Genomic DNA, 18,845 nt, shown 5'->3' with positions numbered 1-18,845 from the left:
ATCCACGCGCCTGACGTCACACATAGGTCCCCACACCGGGACCTGCCCTCGCGTGCGCGGTGTTTACGTCACCCGCGCGCTGGAGAGCTCGAGCTTTATCGGTTTAACGGCTGAGCTACCAATCACGTGACCATCCCCTCCCCCACCGCTGAAAAACAAAGCTTCAAGAGCTTCGCTTTTTCCATTGGTGCGCAGGAATGTCAATCACTGGTTACACCCAATAGCGGAAGCGGACAAGCCGAGAGGGCGTTACCCCGCTGAGTTCGTCTCTCGCTGCGGTGCCGGAGTCTGGACAGAGCGGAACAAATCTCAATGTAAATGTCCGCTTTCTGATTTCTATTTCCCTCCGAGGGAAGTTGGGGCGTTTGTGCAGCGTCTCCTGCGGCCGGAGTCTGATGTATCACTGAGAGATAGGAGGAGACCGCTCGGCCCGTCGGTTTGATGCCGGTTCCCCGGGGAGGGAGGGAGAGGGGGGATTTTAATGAAAGGATGAAGATGGTGAGAGACGGGTCGGACAGGATGTTTGTCCCGGTGGGGACAGGAGGGGCTCATCTGTGGAAATGTCTGAGCCCACGGTGGTGGCGAGCAGAGGGATTCACCACATTGGGGGGCAAACACCGGCAGACTGTTGCCCTGCAAGCGGGGCCAGTGATCCGGGCAAAGTGACAATTATTTGGGATTTGTTGAGACTGTCCCTGGAATATGGTGTAAAATCCCGCTCCCCATACTAACACGGGTTATACAGACCAAAGAACAAACTGCCGGAGGAACTCAGTGGGTCGGGCAGCATCTGTGGAGGGAAATGGACCGTCAACATTTCGGGCCGAGACCCTCCCTCTGGACTGAGAGTGGACGGGAAATAGTCAGAGAAAAGAGGTGAGGGGTGGGGATGGGGCAAGAGCTGGGGAGTGAGAGGTGGATCCGGGTGAGGGGGAGGTGGGAAGGTGGAAATAGTGACGGGGTGGGAGGTGAGTGGTTGGGGCAACACGGGGCTGCAGACGATGGAAATAAATTCCATAAAGGATTAACAAAGAGGTTAGAGAGTATTTGTTATAGAGAGTGTAATGAAGATTTACCAGACTGGCCCCTGGAGTGGTGGGTCATCATCAGATGGAGAAAGATCAAATGTGATAAACCTTTCATTTAGAGAATCGAGGACTGAGAGGTGAACACATTGAAATGCACAACATCATTACCAGTTGAACCAGGGATCCCAGTCTCTGAAAAATGGGGTGGACTGTCTGGGACTGAGATGAGGGGAAATGTTTCCCCTCTGAAGGTGGCGACTGTCTGTAAATTACCACCCTCAGTGACTGTCCTCACATAAAACCGAAGCCAGCAGATGTGTGGAGACCAAAGGGATCGAGGAAATGAGGATCGGGCAGAAACATTTGTCTGAGATGGGAGAGCAGACACCATCTCATTGATGGTTAGAGGGGCTGAATGGCCTCTTCCTGCTGTTTCTCACTTGATGTCTCAGTGTTCCTGTCCAGTGAGGCTGGAGGAATGTGAATAAACTGATTTAAATGAAACCTGCGCACTTCCTGTTTGGGTCTGAGTTGTGTCTTGGACTGGGATGTGAATCGAGCCCATGACTTTGTGACCTGGAGGTGGAGGGAAAGGGATGGGGAAGACAGGGAGGGAAGAACGAAATATGTATCTGGTGTAAATATGAAATAATGTGGGAAATGCGGCCAATGGGTCGGGCAGTGTGTGAGGGTGAGGAGCAGAGTCACTGGTTCAGGTGGTTGACCCTCCAACCGCCACCTGATCCCGTTTCCTGTTCACGTTTCTCTGCAGCATCTGTGGGTCACTGCTCTACGTGTACGTGTAGCTTCATCTTTCACCCGTACAGACAAGGCAGTGAGATCCGGATCTGTCACTTCCTCTCATGGTGGGTGGACAATGTTTTTTTCTGCAATACGTTCAGCATGTTTCATTCCACTGTTTTACCTGCTGAAGTGCAGCCGATGTTTCTGGATGTGTGACCCATTTATGTGAGAATTTAGCCTTTTGATTTATCTCAGCTTCTCATAAATGTGTACAGTTCAGCGAAGCTTCACTCTAGAATTTCCAAAGCAACAACCCAGTCAGTCAAATAGTTCCTCACAATTAAAATAGTTTATTACATTTTTTGTACTACTTATATAATTTAACCTTTTAATATGTATATTCTTATTTTAACTCACAATTGTCAATATCTATTGTTATGAGTTAGGTTCTACTGCTGCTGCAGAGACAACAAATTTCATGACATATGCTGGTGCTATTAAACCTGATTCTGATATTGATATTGGAGACCCACCACCGGTCACCTGATCCCAGTTACCGCAGATTGTAATGCGAGATTGAAGCCTTTTCTATTTATTTGCATTCCTCAGAAAAGGCAACAGTTAATTTTCCTTCTGTGATTCCAAAGCAGAAGCTCAGTCTGTCTAATCTTTCCACACAATTAAAATGGGGATATTGTTATTATCATCATGTACTGAACTACAGTGAAAAATTTGCCTGATGTACCATCCACACAGATCAATACAATACGACAGTACATTGAGTTGATATACGACAAGACAATAACTGTAACAAAGCATTATGGCTGCAGAGAAATTGCAGTGCAGATAGACATATGGTGCAGTGTCATGTCAAGTTACATTGTGAGCTCGAGTCCATTTTATCATACATTTGGCTTATAACCACAGAGAGGAAGCCGACCTTGAGCCTTCTGGTATGCACTTTAAGGCTTTTGTATAGCTTCCTTGAAGGGAGAGCAGGTTGGCTGCAAGAATGTCCAGATTGTGAGGATCTTTGAGTTCTTATCCTGCTTTTCCGAGGCAGGGGAAGTGTAGGAAGAGTCCATGGAGGGGAGGCTTGTTTCTCTGATGTTCTCTGTTCTCCAAAGCTCTCTGCAGTTCCTTGCAGTCATGAGCAGAGCAGTAGCCATACCAAGGCGTGAAGTTTCAACAAGAAGCTCAGAGACCTCGGCCTTCACCCTGTCTTGTGTAGCTGGATCCTGGTCTTCCTGTCAGATCGCCAGCAGGTGCTAAGTGTGGACTCCCTCACTTCTGTCTCTCTGACCCTCAGCACACATACCCCACAGGGTTGTCTCCCTGGCTCCCTCCTTTACTCTCTGTGCACCCATGACTTGTGTCGCCACTCACAGCTCCAATCTGCGAATTAAATTTGTTGACGACACTACACTGATTGGCCTAATCTCAAATAATAACTTTCAATCAATCTTCTGACAAGGCTCGGTCCAAACAAACTTTTCACCCTTCTTCAGGAGATTAGTTAGCGGAAGAGCGATACCAGCAAAGTTCTTAAAGAACTTACGATAATATCCAACCATTCCCAGAAACCTTCCAAGAGCCTTGTTACCAGTCGAAATAGAAAATTCAGAAAATTGCCTGGACTTTTGCCTGAACAGGAACCAATTTGCCTTGACCTACAACATTGCCGAGATATGTCACAGTGACATGGCCAAATTCACTCTTAGGTAAGTTAACTGTAAGTCTGGCCTGGGAAAGCCTGTCAAACAGCTTTTCTACTGCAGAGATACGGTCATTCCAAGTGTCACTCCCTGTGACTACGTCATTAGTATAGGTATCTGTGTGTTCCAACCCTCGAATTACAGAATCAATCATTCTCGGGAATGTTCCTAGAGCATTTTTCATTCGAAAGGGCAAAACATTGTATTTGTACAACCCAGAAGGTGTCACAAACACAGAAATTTCTCTACCTTTGTCCGTCAATGGAACACACCTATACCCTTTCAACAGATCAATCTTTGTAAGAAATTTAGCTTTTCCAGCCTTATCGATGTAATCATCCAACCTACGGATAGGATATGCATCTGTTTTTGTTACTTCATTTACCTTTCCATAATCAGTGCAAAATCTAGCAGTGTTATGCATATATAGGTGTAAATATATATTTTCCAAACTTAGCTGGTAAATGATGCAGTCTTACGCTGGTGTGGTAAGGATATTTAGTTCAGTTCACGGGATTGAAGTGAGTGAGAGATCTGGCATCCAAACAGGTGTTGTCGACCCTCTTCCGATGTCCTCCAAATCTTCCAAGTTAGCCAAACATGACCAACTTAAGAGCACCATCTTCAAGTGACAGTCTACCAACCCAGGCAAGGGTTTCTAGCAGATTTCACAGGGTCGCTCTTACACGCACTAATAGTCACAGACTGATTCCTCTTAACTGATCCTCAACCTCCTCCCCCCACCCCCCGTGGGCATTTAAAACTTCAGTGACAACTCTTCCCACTAGCCTTCGTGTGTCTGCCTGTCCTATGAAACAAACAGCAACACTCCTTTAAATACCATTGTGCTGAACACCAGCTGTCCATCATGCAGGCCCTCCGCTCTATCTGTCTCTGTAACAAGCTGCTTGTGCTCTTCTCTCTCTCTCTTTTACAGACATGGTTCTTGGAGGCACAGTCCATAATCACAGGTCTAATAATACCATTGTTCAGCATATATTCAATTTCTTGCTCAACCAATTTACACTTTTCTACCTTCATGCAATATGGGTGTTGTTTAATCAGTTTGGCTGGTCCGAAATCTACGTCGTGTACTGAGACCGTGGTTTGCTTGGGAACATTGGGAAATAAATCTTTAAACTTCAGAATTAATTTCTTCAGCTGTTGTTGTTGCTTTGGCTGCAGATGAGCCAACTTATTATCAATGTTTTCTTGAACAACCGAGTTCATTAGCCTAACTGGGACCATGTTTGGCTTGTGAAAAGTCTCAGATGAGTTAATTGTTTCATTCTCAGGGTTGCCAGATTCATATGTTTTGATAATAAAACCCACAGATGGTGCCTACTTGTCAAAATAAGTCTGTATCGTATTTATGTGTAGCACCTGTGTTGGTTTGCGTCGGTCGGGTGTCTTAATAACATAATTCACATCATTAACAAGAGACTATTTCATACGGTCCACTGAATTTCGCCTTAACTGGATTCATCCACATTGGAAATAAGGCAACCACCTCACCCCCCACCTGGTATTTTCTTTCACAAGCCTGCTTATCAAACCAAAACTTCATTTTGCTTTGAGAAATCTATAAGTTTTGTCTTGCTAGGCTACAGGACTGGTGTAGTTTGTTTTTGAACTTCAAAACATAGTCTAAGAAGTTAACATGTACATCCCATCAATCCACTGTTCCTTTAACAAGGTCAAAGGTCCCCTCACGCAGTGACCAAATACAAATTCAAATGGACTAAAGCCCAGTGATTCCTGTACTGACTCTCTTACTGTGAACAAAAACAAATATATTCCTTCATCCCAGTATTTTCCATTTTCAACACAGTATGTCTTATTCATTGTTTTGAGGGTGGAATGAAATCTATCTAAAGCCCCTTGTGATTCCGGATGGTATGCAGATGATGTAATTCATTTAGCTCCCAGTTCATAAACCACCTGCTGGAATAAACCAGATGTAAAATTACTTCCTTGATCAGTCTGGATTGCTTTAGGCAAACCAAATAGAGTAAAAAAACTTAGTAAGAGCCTTTGTCACAGTTTGAGCTTTAATATTCCTGAGAGGTTTTGCCTCTGGGAATCTGGATGAGGTACTCATAATAGTTAGCAAATACCGATGGCCAGCTTTAGTCTTTGCCAATGGGCCAACACAATCCACTGTAACTTTGGAAAAGGGTTCACTGAATGCAGGTATAGGCCGGAGTGGGGCCACTGGGGTGACCTGATTAGGTTTATCCACAACTTGACAAGTGTGACAGGCTCTGCAAAAGATCACAACATCTTTCCTCAAATTAGGCCAGTAAAGTTCGTTCATAATCCTTTTTACAGTTTAATTCACTCCAAAATGGCCACCTAAGGACATACTGTGGGGCGAAGTTAAAGTTTACAGGACTGAAAATTTAGGAACTACAAATTGGTGAACAATTGCCCATTTCTCACTCACAGGTGTAGCAGGTGGCATCCACTTCCTCATTAACACTCCATCCTTGGGATAATACCCGACTGGCACTTTCTTAATCTCATCATCAGAGAGAGCTGTTTCTTTTAAAGCTTCAATCTCAGGGTCTCGGTTCTGTTCTGCTATAAACTCCTTCCTAGACAGGGATAAGTCTTTCTCATCAGACTGTCTACATGAATCCTGTTGAAACAATGACGACAGAAAAGTCCCTGACAAGTCAGCATAATTTGAATCCCAATTTTGGCTATCACTGGTATCAGAATCATGCTGCACAGAACTGTCTGCGTCGGCAGACTTTTTAGCCATACTGTGAGTTACTGCGCAGGAAGGATAAATGTTAACATCCATCTGTGGGTCGTCAGTGGTTGGTTTAGTTGTCAACTGCACTACAGGAACAACTTTACCATCTGCCAGGTCATTCCCTAACAGCAAAGTAACATCTTCCACCAGTAAACTGGAGCACAATCTGATCTTAACAGGTCTGGAAACCAACCCTGACTGTAAAGGTACCTTGGGCAATGGCACAAAAACCACGCCGCCCCCAATACCTTTAATAAGATTTACCTCACCAGTGTCAGTCTCATCACCAAACTTTAGAATGCTGTCTCATATAAGTGACTGAGAAGCCTCAGCATCTTGAAGAATTTTCACTGGTACCTTCGTAGACCCTTCCTTTACTAATACAAACTCATCAGACATAAAATAATCAAATACCTTCTTAACTCGGTCAGACCTCTCAGTACTTAACTGAGTCTCAACAGAATGTTCAGAACCCTGTGGGGTTATAGGTGCTTCAACATACTGAACACAGGCATTTGGGACTGCCTCCTTTTTCTTTTTCTTCTTCAGGATAGAACAGTTAGCCATCATATGAGCAACTTCTTACAATAGTAACAAGTAAGACCTGAATATTTCTCCTTCAACTGCTTCCCTACATCCTTACTCGTGTCACTAGTCCCAGCTTTAATTTCTGGTTTACCCTAGTGATACCTGCTACTCTTTTTGGAAACTCTTATTCTGGGTAAATTTAACATTATGAGTTAAAGCAAACTCATCTGCTAATCTAGCAGACTCCTGCAATGTAGCAGCATCCTTTTCATCTAAATACGTCTTTATGTCATCAGGGACGCACCTTTTGAATTCTTCAATTACAACCAACTCTTTCAAGCTGTTAAAATCATCATTTATATTTTTATATCTGCACCAGCCAAAACACAAACTTCTCACAAGAAAATTCCATATAAGTCTGGTTCACAGATTTCCTTGAATTTCTAAACTTTTGCCTGTATGATTCTGGGACCAACTTGTAAGTTTGAGCATAACCTGTTTCACTATGTCATAATCAGCTGCTTCATCAACTGTCAAAGCAGAATAGGCTTGCTGAGCCTTCCCCTCAATTACACATTGTAAGAGAATAGGCCAACCCTTTTTTGGCCACTTTAAACTCCGAGCAACCATCTCAAAATGCTGAAAGTATTTATCAACCTCTGCCTCGTCAAGTGGAGGTACCAATTTAACTTCCCGACTGTCCTCAAACTTATCACCAGAGTCTAACGCTAGACCCCTTTTCTGCAATCTCTCTATGTTTTCCAGCTCGAACACCCTCTGTCTTTCTGCTTCCTCCCTCTGTTTTTCTGCCTCTCTAGCCTCAAACTGCCTCTGCCTTTCCGCAGGCTCCATCTTTAATTTTTCTAACTTGTAATGGAGCTCAAGCTCACTAGGTTTACTTTCAGGAAACACCTCCAACTCCTCCACTTTAAACACACCTCAGATACATGATGTTCAGCTATAATCCTCTGCATCTGTGCCTTCCTGATTGTCAATTTCACCTTAGCAAGTTTAAACCTTTTCACAATACACAACAACACGAGCCTTCTGGCGTCCTCTAATGCCTCAGAGGTTGGTGCTACCAGACATTTATCAACATCCATTGCTGCTGATTTTGCACACACAAATAAATCAAAAGGGATTTCCCCAATGAAATCAATAATTAATTAATCAACACGCCCTCAAATTTGTTCATATCCCAGATGCAGGCCCCAATTTTGTTATGAACAAATATTTAGAAACTAAAGCTTTAGAAATTAACCAGCAACAATAGACTACTCCTGGAGCCTAGTTTTGATGTTAAAACCACTATCTTTATTAGTATTTACTTATAATAAAGTAAATTAAGCAAGATAAACAAAAGTTAACAGTTTTATGTGTATATATGTGTGTAAATTTTTACGTACCCCAAAACTGGGTCACTTACCAGCAAAGATAGAGAGGTCCGTTGAAGTCTGATGGTACTATTTTTAACAGTATTTATTGATAAAAATACACAAAAATAATCTCAATGCAAACATACAGATATATACGTCATCAATACTAAATCTAAAAGCGCGGGTATAATAATAATCAATAAGAAATAACTCTATCGTTGTGTAGGGGATAATGTATTGTCCGATGGAAATATAAAAGTCACTCAAGTTCATGCAGGCTGCAGCCTTTTGTTGGAGTCAAGAGAGACAGATGTTTTAAACTTGCCTGCTTTCTTTTTTATGATGTCGATCCTTCGAGAGTTCTGTTTTTGTAGTCGGTCCTTTAGCTAAGCCGTTCCGTGGAAAACTCGTCATCCGAGCAAGGATGGACACACATACAAGTCACCACCGGCAGTCGCTATTAAACGCTGTCACGGGATTTCTATCGTTTCTCCTGGTGCGTCTAAAGGGGTTGTTCCCCAGACCCTCTTTTATCCTTACTCACGGGGTCTCAGATGTCAATCAGGTTGGGATGATGCAATCTCTCAGCCAGCCCCCTCGGCTCATTCCCTGAGGGCTTCAAATAAATAGTACAGCACTCAATACACAACTCCGTCTCCAAGAGACAATGGCCATTTCCCGTGGCTTTGTATCGCTGAGGGGCCAGGACATTCCAAACCCCATGTGGATTCTGCGTGTCTTTCTCTCATTTCCTGCGTTTCCTGACCTGAATTAATAGCGATCTTGCGATTCTCAAAAAGGTGGGGGCTACTTTGTACCCTTCAGCCCCTCAGAGTTGGGGCACAGGCGTAACAAAATATAACTCCCAAACTATTGAGCTCGGGGGAAACAAGGCTTAGAGTCTTGAGATGGTAAAGTATGGAAGTTCAGTTCATCCACGGAATAGGTGATGAGAGAGAGATATTTGTAATCCAGGGTAAATGTCGAGAGAAGGCAATTACGTCGATTTCCAAAGGTTCCATTGTGGTGAAACGAGAGAACAGTTGCTGTAGATTTTATGCTTCATCGTTTCAAATCCACATACGAATTATCACCGAAAGTGACTTGTCACAATGGGTATCGCCTTCAAGTGAATTATCACACCACACCCAGCCAAGCGTTAACACATAAGTAGTCTTCACAGGATACCCCAAATCCGATCCACACCTATGGATCAAATGAGGTGATAACCACACATTCGATGTATGGTGAATCAACACTTAACCCACCCTTGTGGGCATAGGAAAGCTCTAAACAGTGACCCTTGGCTACTAGTTCCCTGGTTTCGATCCTTCCATTTTTCCTCCTTCATCTCCATCTGACTCTGAGTGTCTGAGTCCTCGGTTAAAACTAAACAAGCTGTGAGCGATGTAAACAAGCTGCAAGCCCGACTGATTTGCCTTCTTAATCACTCGCTCTCTTAAAATGAATGTCCTCAGCAAGCAAAAGTAAGGAATTAATAAGAATGTGAACTGACTGGTGTGCCAGTAGTTGGGATGACTGAATGAATCTTTTCCAACATTCTGAGCAGGTGAATAGTTCAAAATGTGTGAACTGACTGGTGTTTCTGTAGGGTGGAGGACTGAGTGAATCCCTTCCCACAGACTGAGCAGGTGAACGGTTTCTCCCCAGTGTGAACTCGATGATGTACCTTCAGTTTAGATGACCGAGTGAATCCCTTTCCACAGACTGAGCAGGTGAACGGTTTCTCCCCAGTGTGAACTCGATGATGTACCTTCAGTTTAGATGACCGAGTGAATCCCTTTCCACAGACTGAGCAGGTGAACGGTTTCTCCTCAGTGTGAACTGACTGATGACTCAGCAGGTTGGATGACGAAGTGAATCCCTTTCCACAGACTGAGCAGGTGAACGGTTTCTCCCCAGTGTGAACTCGCTGATGTTTCTGCAGGTTGGATGACGAAGTGAATCCCTTTCCACAGACTGAGCAGGTGAACGGTTTCTCCCCAGTGTGAACTCGCTGATGTTTCTGCAGGCTGGATGACTGAGTGAATCCCTTCCCACATTCTGAGCAGGTTAAAGGCTTCTCCCCAGTGTGAACTCGCTGGTGTCTCAGTAGGTTAGATGGCTGAGTGAATCCCTTCCCACATTCTGAGCAGGTGAATGGCTTCTCCCCAGTGTGAACTCGCTGGTGTCTCAGTAGGTTAGATGACTGAGTGAATCCCTTCCCACAGAATGAGCAGGTGAATGGTTTCTCCCCAGTGTGAACTCGCTGATGTACCTTCAGTTTAGATGATTCAGTGAATCCATTCCCACACACTGAGCAGGTGAACGGTTTCTCCCCGGTGTGAACTGACTGATGTCTCTGCAGGCTGGATGACAAAATGAATTTCTTCCCACACACTGAGCAGGTGAACGGTTTCTCCCCAGTGTGAACTGACTGATGTCCCTGCAGGCTGGATGAGTAAGTGAATCCCTTCCCACAGACTGAGCAGGTGAATGGTTTCTCCACAGTGTGAACTCGCTGATGTACCTTCAGTTTAGATGATTCAGTGAATCCCTTCCCACAGACTGAGCAGGTGAACGGCTTCTCCCCAGTGTGAACTGACTGATGGCTCAGCAGGTTGGATGACTGAGTGAATCCCTTCCCACACACTGAGCAGGTGAACGGTTTCTCCCCGGTGTGAACTGACTGATGTCTCTGCAGGTTGGATGACAAAGAGAATCCCTTCCCACAGACTGAGCAGGTGAACGGTTTCTCCTCAGTGTGAACTGACTGATGACTCAGCAGGTTGGATGACTGAGTGAATCCCTTCCCACAGACTGAGCAGGTGAACGGTTTCTCCCCGGTGTGAACTGACTGATGTCTCTGCAGGCTGGATGACAAAGTGAATCCCTTCCCACAGACTGAGCAGGTGAACGGTTTCTCCTCAGTGTGAACTGACTGATGTCTCTGCAGGCTGAATGACAAAGTGAATTTCTTCCCACAGACTGAGCAGGTGAACGGTTTCTCCCCAGTGTGAACTCGCTGATGTACCTTCAGTTTAGATGATTCAGTGAATCCCTTCCCACAGACTGAGCAGGTGAACGGTTTCTCCCCGGTGTGAACTGACTGATGTCTCTGCAGGCTGGATGACAAAGTGAATTTCTTCCCACAGACTGAGCAGGTGAACGGTTTCTCCCCAGTGTGAACTCGCTGATGTACCTTCAGTTTAGATGATTCAGTGAATCCCTTCCCACAGACTGAGCAGGTGAACGGCTTCTCCCCAGTGTGAACATTCTGGTGTCTCTGTAGGGTGGATGAATCAGTGAATCTCTTCCCACATTCTGAGCAGGTGAATGGCTTCTCCCCAGTGTGAACTCGCTGGTGTGTCAGTAGGCTGGAAGAGTTGATGAATCTCTTCTCACAGACTGAGCGGTTGAACAGCTTCTCCCCAGTGTGAACTCGCTGGTGTGTCAGTAGGCTGGAAGAGTTGATGAATCCCTTCCCACAGTCCGAGCAGTTGAACAGCTTCTCCCCAGTGTGAACTCGCTGGTGTGTCAGTAGGCTGGAAGAGTTGATGAATCCCTTCCCACAGTCTGAGCAGGTGAACGGACGCTCCCCGGTGTGAACTCGCTGGTGAGCCATTAGGTCAAATGACCGAGTGAATCCCTTCCCACAGTCTGAGCAGATGAACGTCTTCTCCCCAGTGTGAACTCGCTGATGTACCTTCAGTTTAGATGATTCAGTGAATCCCTTCCCACAGACTGAGCAGGTGAACGGCTTCACCCCAGTGTGAACTTTCTGGTGTCTCTGCAGGGTGGATGACTGAGTGAATCCGATCCCACAGACAGAGCAGGTGAACGGCCTCTCTCCAGTGTGAACTCGCTGATGTATCTGTAGGTGGGATGACCAAGTGAATCCCTTCCCACAGTCTGAGCAGGTAAACGGCCACTCCCCGGTGTGAACATGCTGGTGTCTCAGTAGGTGAGATGACCGAGTGAATCCCTTCCCACAGACTGAGCAGGTGAACGGTTTCTCCCCAGTGTGAACTCGCTGATGTATCTGTAGGTGGGATGACCAAGTGAATCCCTTCCCACAGTCTGAGCAGGTAAACGGCCACTCCCCGGTGTGAACATGCTGGTGTCTCAGTAGGTGAGATGACCGAGTGAATCCCTTCCCACAGACTGAGCAGGTGAACGGTTTCTCCCCAGTGTGAACTGACTGATGTCTCTGCAGGCTGGATGACAAAGTGAATTTCTTCCCACAGACTGAGCAGGTGAACGGTTTCTCCCCAGTGTGAACTCGCTGATGTACCTTCAGTTTAGATGATTCAGTGAATCCCTTCCCACAGACTGAGCAGGTGAACGGTTTCTCCCCAGTGTGAACTCGCTGATGTACCTTCAGTTTAGATGATTCAGTGAATCCCTTCCCACAGACTGAGCAGGTGAACGGCTTCTCCCCAGTGTGAACTTTCTGGTGTCTCTGTAGGGTGGATGACCGAGTGAATCTCATCCCACAGTCCGAGCAAGTGAACGGCCGCACCCCGGTCTGAACTCGCTGGTGTGCCATCAGGTCAGATGACAGAGTGAATCCTTTCCCAGAAAATCAGCAGATGACCAGTTTCTGACTGGTGTGTCCACATGTGGGATGACAGACTAAGTGCTTTCTTACACACAGAACAGCTGAATGACCTTGCTCAGTGTGAACTTGCTGATGTACCTTCAGTTGAGATGACTGTCTGAATCCATTCCCAATGTCTGAGCAGAAGAATGGGCTCTCCCCTGTGTAAAATGACGGGCGTGCCAGTTGGTCAAATGACTGAGTGAATCCTGCCCCGTAGTCTGATCAGGTAGGATGGTCGATTGAATCCCTTGCTTCACTTCTTAAATATCTAGACAGAGACAGGAAAACTGGTGTGCCATGTCTGAGCTTCCGGGAGACAAATTCCTTCTCGTTTTTAACCTGTAAAAAGATTTACAAAATCCATCAATGGGTGTAGGTCAACACTTCGGATGAGATTGCCAAGGTTTGATCCAGCATCACACTGTTACAGTGAGGTTCCACCCAAGTTGCACAGAGAAATCATCTTCTAACTGGGCACAGTGCTGGTATCTGAAATAACCATCAATTCCCTGATGCTCTTCTTGTTTCTATAGGAATGGGGCATTTCTGTGGTCTCCAGTTTGTGCCTTGGCTCAGTTTGGCTCCCTCCATTGGTATTATTCCCTGTTCCTGCTGAGCTGCATGGGTGCCTGGCCACACAGTAACTGAAAAATTCTCACACAAATAGTCTTTCTTGACGTGCAGCTGGGATTTTCTTATATGTATTATTAACTTAAAGTGCCACAATTTTAATGCCTTATAAAAATTTCTTGCTGAGATGAATGGTTGGTCCGCACAGCTGTTAAAGGTTCTTGCAGAAAAGTACCAACAAAGAAACAGGCCCTTTGGGCTATCTAGCTTGTGCTAAACTATTTAAACTCCCCACTCCCACACCCCAACCATTCAGGTACCTACACAAAACTCCTTAAATGATGAAATCCAGCTCGCATTCACCATTTGTGTTGGCTGCTCATTCCACACCCAGATGACCATCTGTGTGAAGAAGTTTCCCCTCATGTTCCCCTTAACATTTCACCTTTCACCCTTAACCCATGGCCTCTGGTTGTAGTTCCACACCATCTCCGTGGTAAAAGCCAACTTGCATTTTATCTATGCCCCTCTATCACAATCAAATCTCCCCTCAATCTTCTACATTCCAAGGAATAAAGTCCTAACCTGTTCAATCTTTCCTCGTAACCCAAGTCCTCCAGACCTGGCAAAATCCTTGTGAATTTTCTCTGAACTCTCGGAACCTCTTTTACAACTTTCATCTATCTACTGTTGTCAGTGCTTTGGTTCATGAAGGCCAATGGGCTGAAATCTTTCTTTCCGTCTCTACCTAACTGTGATACCACTTTTAGTGAATTACAGACTTGTATTCCCAGGTCCCTTTCCTCTACAACACTCCTCAGTGCCCAACCAGTCACTGTATAAGACCTACAGTGGTAGGTCCTACCAAAGTGCAACACCTCACACTTGTCTGAATTAAATTCCATTTTCCATTTCTCAAACCATTTTTCCAGCTGGTCCAGGTCTCCATGATAGTCTCCCTCGCTGTCCACTACACCCCAATCTTGGTGTCATCCACAAATTTACTGATCCAGTTAACCACACTATCATCCAGATTACTGATATAGAAGACAAACAACAACAGATCAAGCACTGATCCCTATGACACACAACTAGTCACAGGCCTCCAGTCAGAGAGGCAACCATCTGCTACCATACTCTGGCTTCTCCCAAAGCCAGTGTCTCGTCCAATTTACTATCTCATCTTGAATGCTGAGTGACTGAACCTTCTTGACCAACCTCCCATATGAGACTTTGTCAAGTGCCTTGCCGAAGTCCATGTAGACAACATCCACTGACTTGCCTTCATCCAATTTCCTGATAACTTCGAGAAACTCTATAAGATTGGTGAGCCATGAACTACCAAGCACAAAGCCATGTTGTCTATCCTTAATCAATTCACATCTATCCAAATACTTATATATCCATTTCCTGCACATAAGTTCCAATAACTTTCCCCCTACTGATGTCAAGCACACCAATGTACAATTTCTTAGTTTATTTTTAGAGCCTTTCTTGAACAGCGGAACAACATTCGTTGTCCTCCAATCCTCCAGTACCTCACCTGTCACTAAGGATGATTTAAATATCTGTGCTTGGGCCCCGACAACTTCTGCACTTGTCTTCCAAAGGGTCCGAGGGAACAATTTGTCAGGCCCTGGGGATTTATCCATGGCAATTTGCCTTCAGACGGCAAACACCTCCACCTCTGTAATCTGTACAGGGTCCATGAAGTTGATGCTGCTTTGCCTCACTTCTATAGACTCTGTGTCCACCTCCTGAGTAAATACGAATGCAGAAAAAATCTCCCCCATCTATTTTGTCTCCTCATACGGATTACCATTCTAATTTTGCAAAGGATTAATTTTTTCCCTTGAAATCTTTTTCCACTTAACATATCTGCAGAATCCATGAGGATTCTCCTTCACCTTGTCTGCTGGGGCAACCTCATGCCTTCTTTCATCAGTGTTCACTTGAATTTCCTGTATCTCATAAGTAGCCCATTTGTTCCTATCTGCCTGTATGCACCTCCTTTTTATTGATCTGGGAGATGAAAGCCAAAGGGGTGATAGAGCTGCATGGTGGGGGGTGGGGCATGGGGGGGGGTGGGTAAACTAAAGTTGCAGGGGGAATGACAGAACAGATAGAGGAGAGGTTGTGGAGACAGATGTTGTTCAGACCTCAGACAAGGTCAGGAATGAAAAACGTTGAGCATGTTGCAGTGAATATGCTGAGCCCTGTATATAACCATATAACAATCACAGCACGGAAACAGGCCATTCCGGCCCTCCTAGTCCGTGCCGAACTCTTAATCTCACCTAGTCCCACCTACCCGCACTCAGCCCATAACCCTCCACTCCTTTCCTGTCCATATACCTATCCAATTTTACCTTAAATGACACAACTGAACTGGCCTCTACTACTTCTACAGGAAGCTCATTCCACACAGCTATCACTCTCTGAGTAAAGAAATACCCCCTCGTGTTTCCCTTAAACTTTTGCCCCCTAACTCTCAAATCATGTCCTCTCGTTTGAATCTCCCCAACTCTCAATGGAAACAGCCTATTCACGTCAACTCTATCTATCCCTCTCAACATTTTAAATACCTCGATCAAATCCCCCCTCAACCTTCTACGCTCCAATGAATAGAGACCTAACTTGTTCAACCTTTCTCTGCAACTTAAGTGCTGAAACCCAGGTAACATCCTAGTAAATCGTCTCTGCACTCTCTCTAATTTATTGATATCTTTCCTATAATTCGGTGACCAGAACTGTACACAATATTCCAAATTTGGCCTTACCAATGCCTTGTACAATTTTAACATTACATCCCAACTTCTGTACTCAATGCTCTGATTTATAAAGGCCAGCGTTCCAAAAGCCTTCTTCACCACCCTATCTACATGAGACTCCACCTTCAGGGAACTATGCACTGTTATTCCTAGATCTCTCTGTTCCACTGCATCCCTCAATGCCCTACCATTTACCCTGTATGTTCTATTTGGATTATTCCTGCCAAAATGTAGAACCTCACACTTCTCAGCATTAAACTCCATCTGCCAACGTTCAGCCCATTCTTCTAACCGGCATAAATCTCCCTGCAAGCTTCGAAAACCCACCTCATTATCCACAACACCTCCTACCTTAGTATCATCAGCATACTTACTAATCCAATTTACCACTCCATCATCCAGATCATTTATGTATATTACAAACAACATTGGGCCCAAAACAGATCCCTGAGGCACCCCGCTAGTCACCGGCCTCCATCCCGATAAACAATTATCCACCACTACTCTCTGGCATCTCCCATCTATCCACTGTTGAATCCATTTTATTACTCCAGCATTAATACCTAACGACTGAACCTTCTTAACTAACCTTCCATGTGGAACTTTGTCAAAGGCCTTGCTGAAGTCCATATAGACTACATCCACTGCCTTACCCTCGTCAACATTCCTCGTAACTACTTCAAAAAATTCAATAAGGTTTGTCAAACATGACCTTCCACGCACAAATCCATGCTGGCTACTCCTAATCAGATCCTGTCTATCGAGATAATTATCAATACTATCTCTAAGAATACTTTTCATTAATTTACCCACCACTGATGTCAAACTGACAGCTCTATAATTGCCAGGCTTACTTCTAGAACCCTTTTTAAACAATGGAACCACATGAGCAATACGCCAATCCTCCGGCACAATCCCCGTTTCTAATGACATCTGAAAGATCTCCGTCAGAGCTCCTGCTATCTCTACACAAACTTCCCTCAAGGTCCTGGGGAATATCCGGTCAGGACCCGGAGATTTATCCACTTTTAAATTTCTTAAAAGCGCCAGTACTTCCACCTCTTTAATTGTCATAGGTTCCATAACTTCCTTACTTGTTTCCCACACCTTACACCATTCAATATCCTTCTCCTTAGTGAATACCGAAGAGAAGAAATCGTTCAAAATCTCTCCCATCTCCCTCGGCTCCACACATAGCTGACCACCCTGATTCTCTAAAGGACCAATTTTATCCCTCACTATCCTCTTGCTTTTAATATAACTGTAGAAGCCTTTCGGATTTACTTCCACCTTATTTGCCAAACCAAACTCGTAACTTCTTTTAGCTTTTCTAATCTCTTTCTTAAGTTTCCTTTTACATTCTTTATATTCCTCGAGTAATTCCTTTACTCCATGCTGCCTATATCTATTGTAGACATCCCTCTTTTTTCAAACCAAGTTTCTAATATCCCTTGAAAACCATGGTGCTTTCAAACCTTTAACCTTTCCTTTCAACCGAACAGGAACGTAAAGATTCTGTACCCTCATAATTTCACCCTTAAATGACTTCCATTTCTCTATTACATCCTTCCCATAAAACAACTTGACCCAATCCACTCTCTCTAAATCCCTGTGCATCTCCTCAAAGTTAGCCTTTCTCCAATCAAAAATCTCAACTCTAGGTCCAGTCCTGTCCTTCTCCATAATTATATTGAAGCTAATGCTATTGTGATCACTGGACCCGAAGTGCTCCCCAACACATACATCTGTCAGCTGACCTATCGCATTCCCTAACAGGAGATCCAACACTGCCCCATCTCTAGTCGGTAGTTCTATGTATTGTTGCAAAAAACTATCCTGCACACATTTCACAAACTCTAAACCATCCAGCCCTTTTACAGAATGAGCTTCCCAATCTATGTGTGGAAAATTAAAATCTCCCACAATCACCACCTTGTGTTTACTACAAATATCTGCTATCTCCTTACACATTTGCTCTTCCAACTCACGCTCCCCATTAGGTGGCCTATAATACACTCCTATCAGTGTTACTACACCTTTACCATTCCTCAATTCCACCCAAATAGCCTCCCTAGAGGAGCTCTGTAATCTATCCTTCCAAAGCACCGCCATAAGATTTTCTCGGACAAGCAATGCAACACCTCCTCCTCTGGCCCCTCCTACTCTATCACACCTGAAGCAACTAAATCCAGGAATATTTAGTTGCCAATCACACCCTTCCTGCAACCATGTTTCACTAATAGCTACAACATCATAATTCCAGGTATCAATCCACACTTTAAGCTCATCCACCTTTCTTACAATGCTCCTAGCATTAAAATAGATACATTTAAGATACTCTCCACCTCCTCCTCTCTTTTCATCCCTAGCAATGCATTCAAATTTATTATCCTTTTCTTTCTTCTCCCCTACAACTTCGGGCTGAGCGCATCCCTTCTCCATCACCTGCCTTTCCTCCCTCACACACTGTCTACTTACTTGTTCTACTGGTGAACTAACCTCCTCTCCCATAGTTTCCTCAAATTGATTTCCGCCCCCCCCCCCCATCTTACTAGTTTAAAGTCTGCCCTGTAGCCCTAGCAAACCTCCCCGCTAGGATATTGGTCCCCCCAGGATTCAAGTGTAACCCGTCCTTCTTGAACAGGTCACGCCTGCTCCAGAAGAGGTCCCAATGATCCAGAAACTTGAATCCCTGCCCCCTGCTCCAATCCCTCAACCACGCATTCATCCTCCACCTAATTCCATTCCT

The 18,845-nt window shown here is 44.7% G+C and overlaps 1 protein-coding gene across 1 annotated transcript; it reads right to left on the bottom strand.

The window, feature by feature from the left end:
* Positions 1 to 8,237: 8,237 nt before the first annotated feature.
* LOC140721824 (uncharacterized) lies at positions 8,238 to 12,734 on the bottom strand (the record flags this gene model as incomplete). The annotated part of the gene is made up of 1 exon (XM_073036634.1): positions 8,238 to 12,734. A coding segment is annotated over one exon (3,003 nt), but the record flags the coding sequence as incomplete, so codon positions are not given.
* Between the last annotated feature and the right edge of the window lie 6,111 nt (positions 12,735 to 18,845).

The sequence above is a fragment of the Hemitrygon akajei genome, unplaced genomic scaffold, assembly GCF_048418815.1.
Source record: "Hemitrygon akajei unplaced genomic scaffold, sHemAka1.3 Scf000062, whole genome shotgun sequence".
NCBI lineage: Eukaryota > Metazoa > Chordata > Chondrichthyes > Myliobatiformes > Dasyatidae > Hemitrygon > Hemitrygon akajei.
Note: the sequence above shows the minus strand (reverse complement) of the source record. Positions and strands in the feature narration are given on the sequence as shown.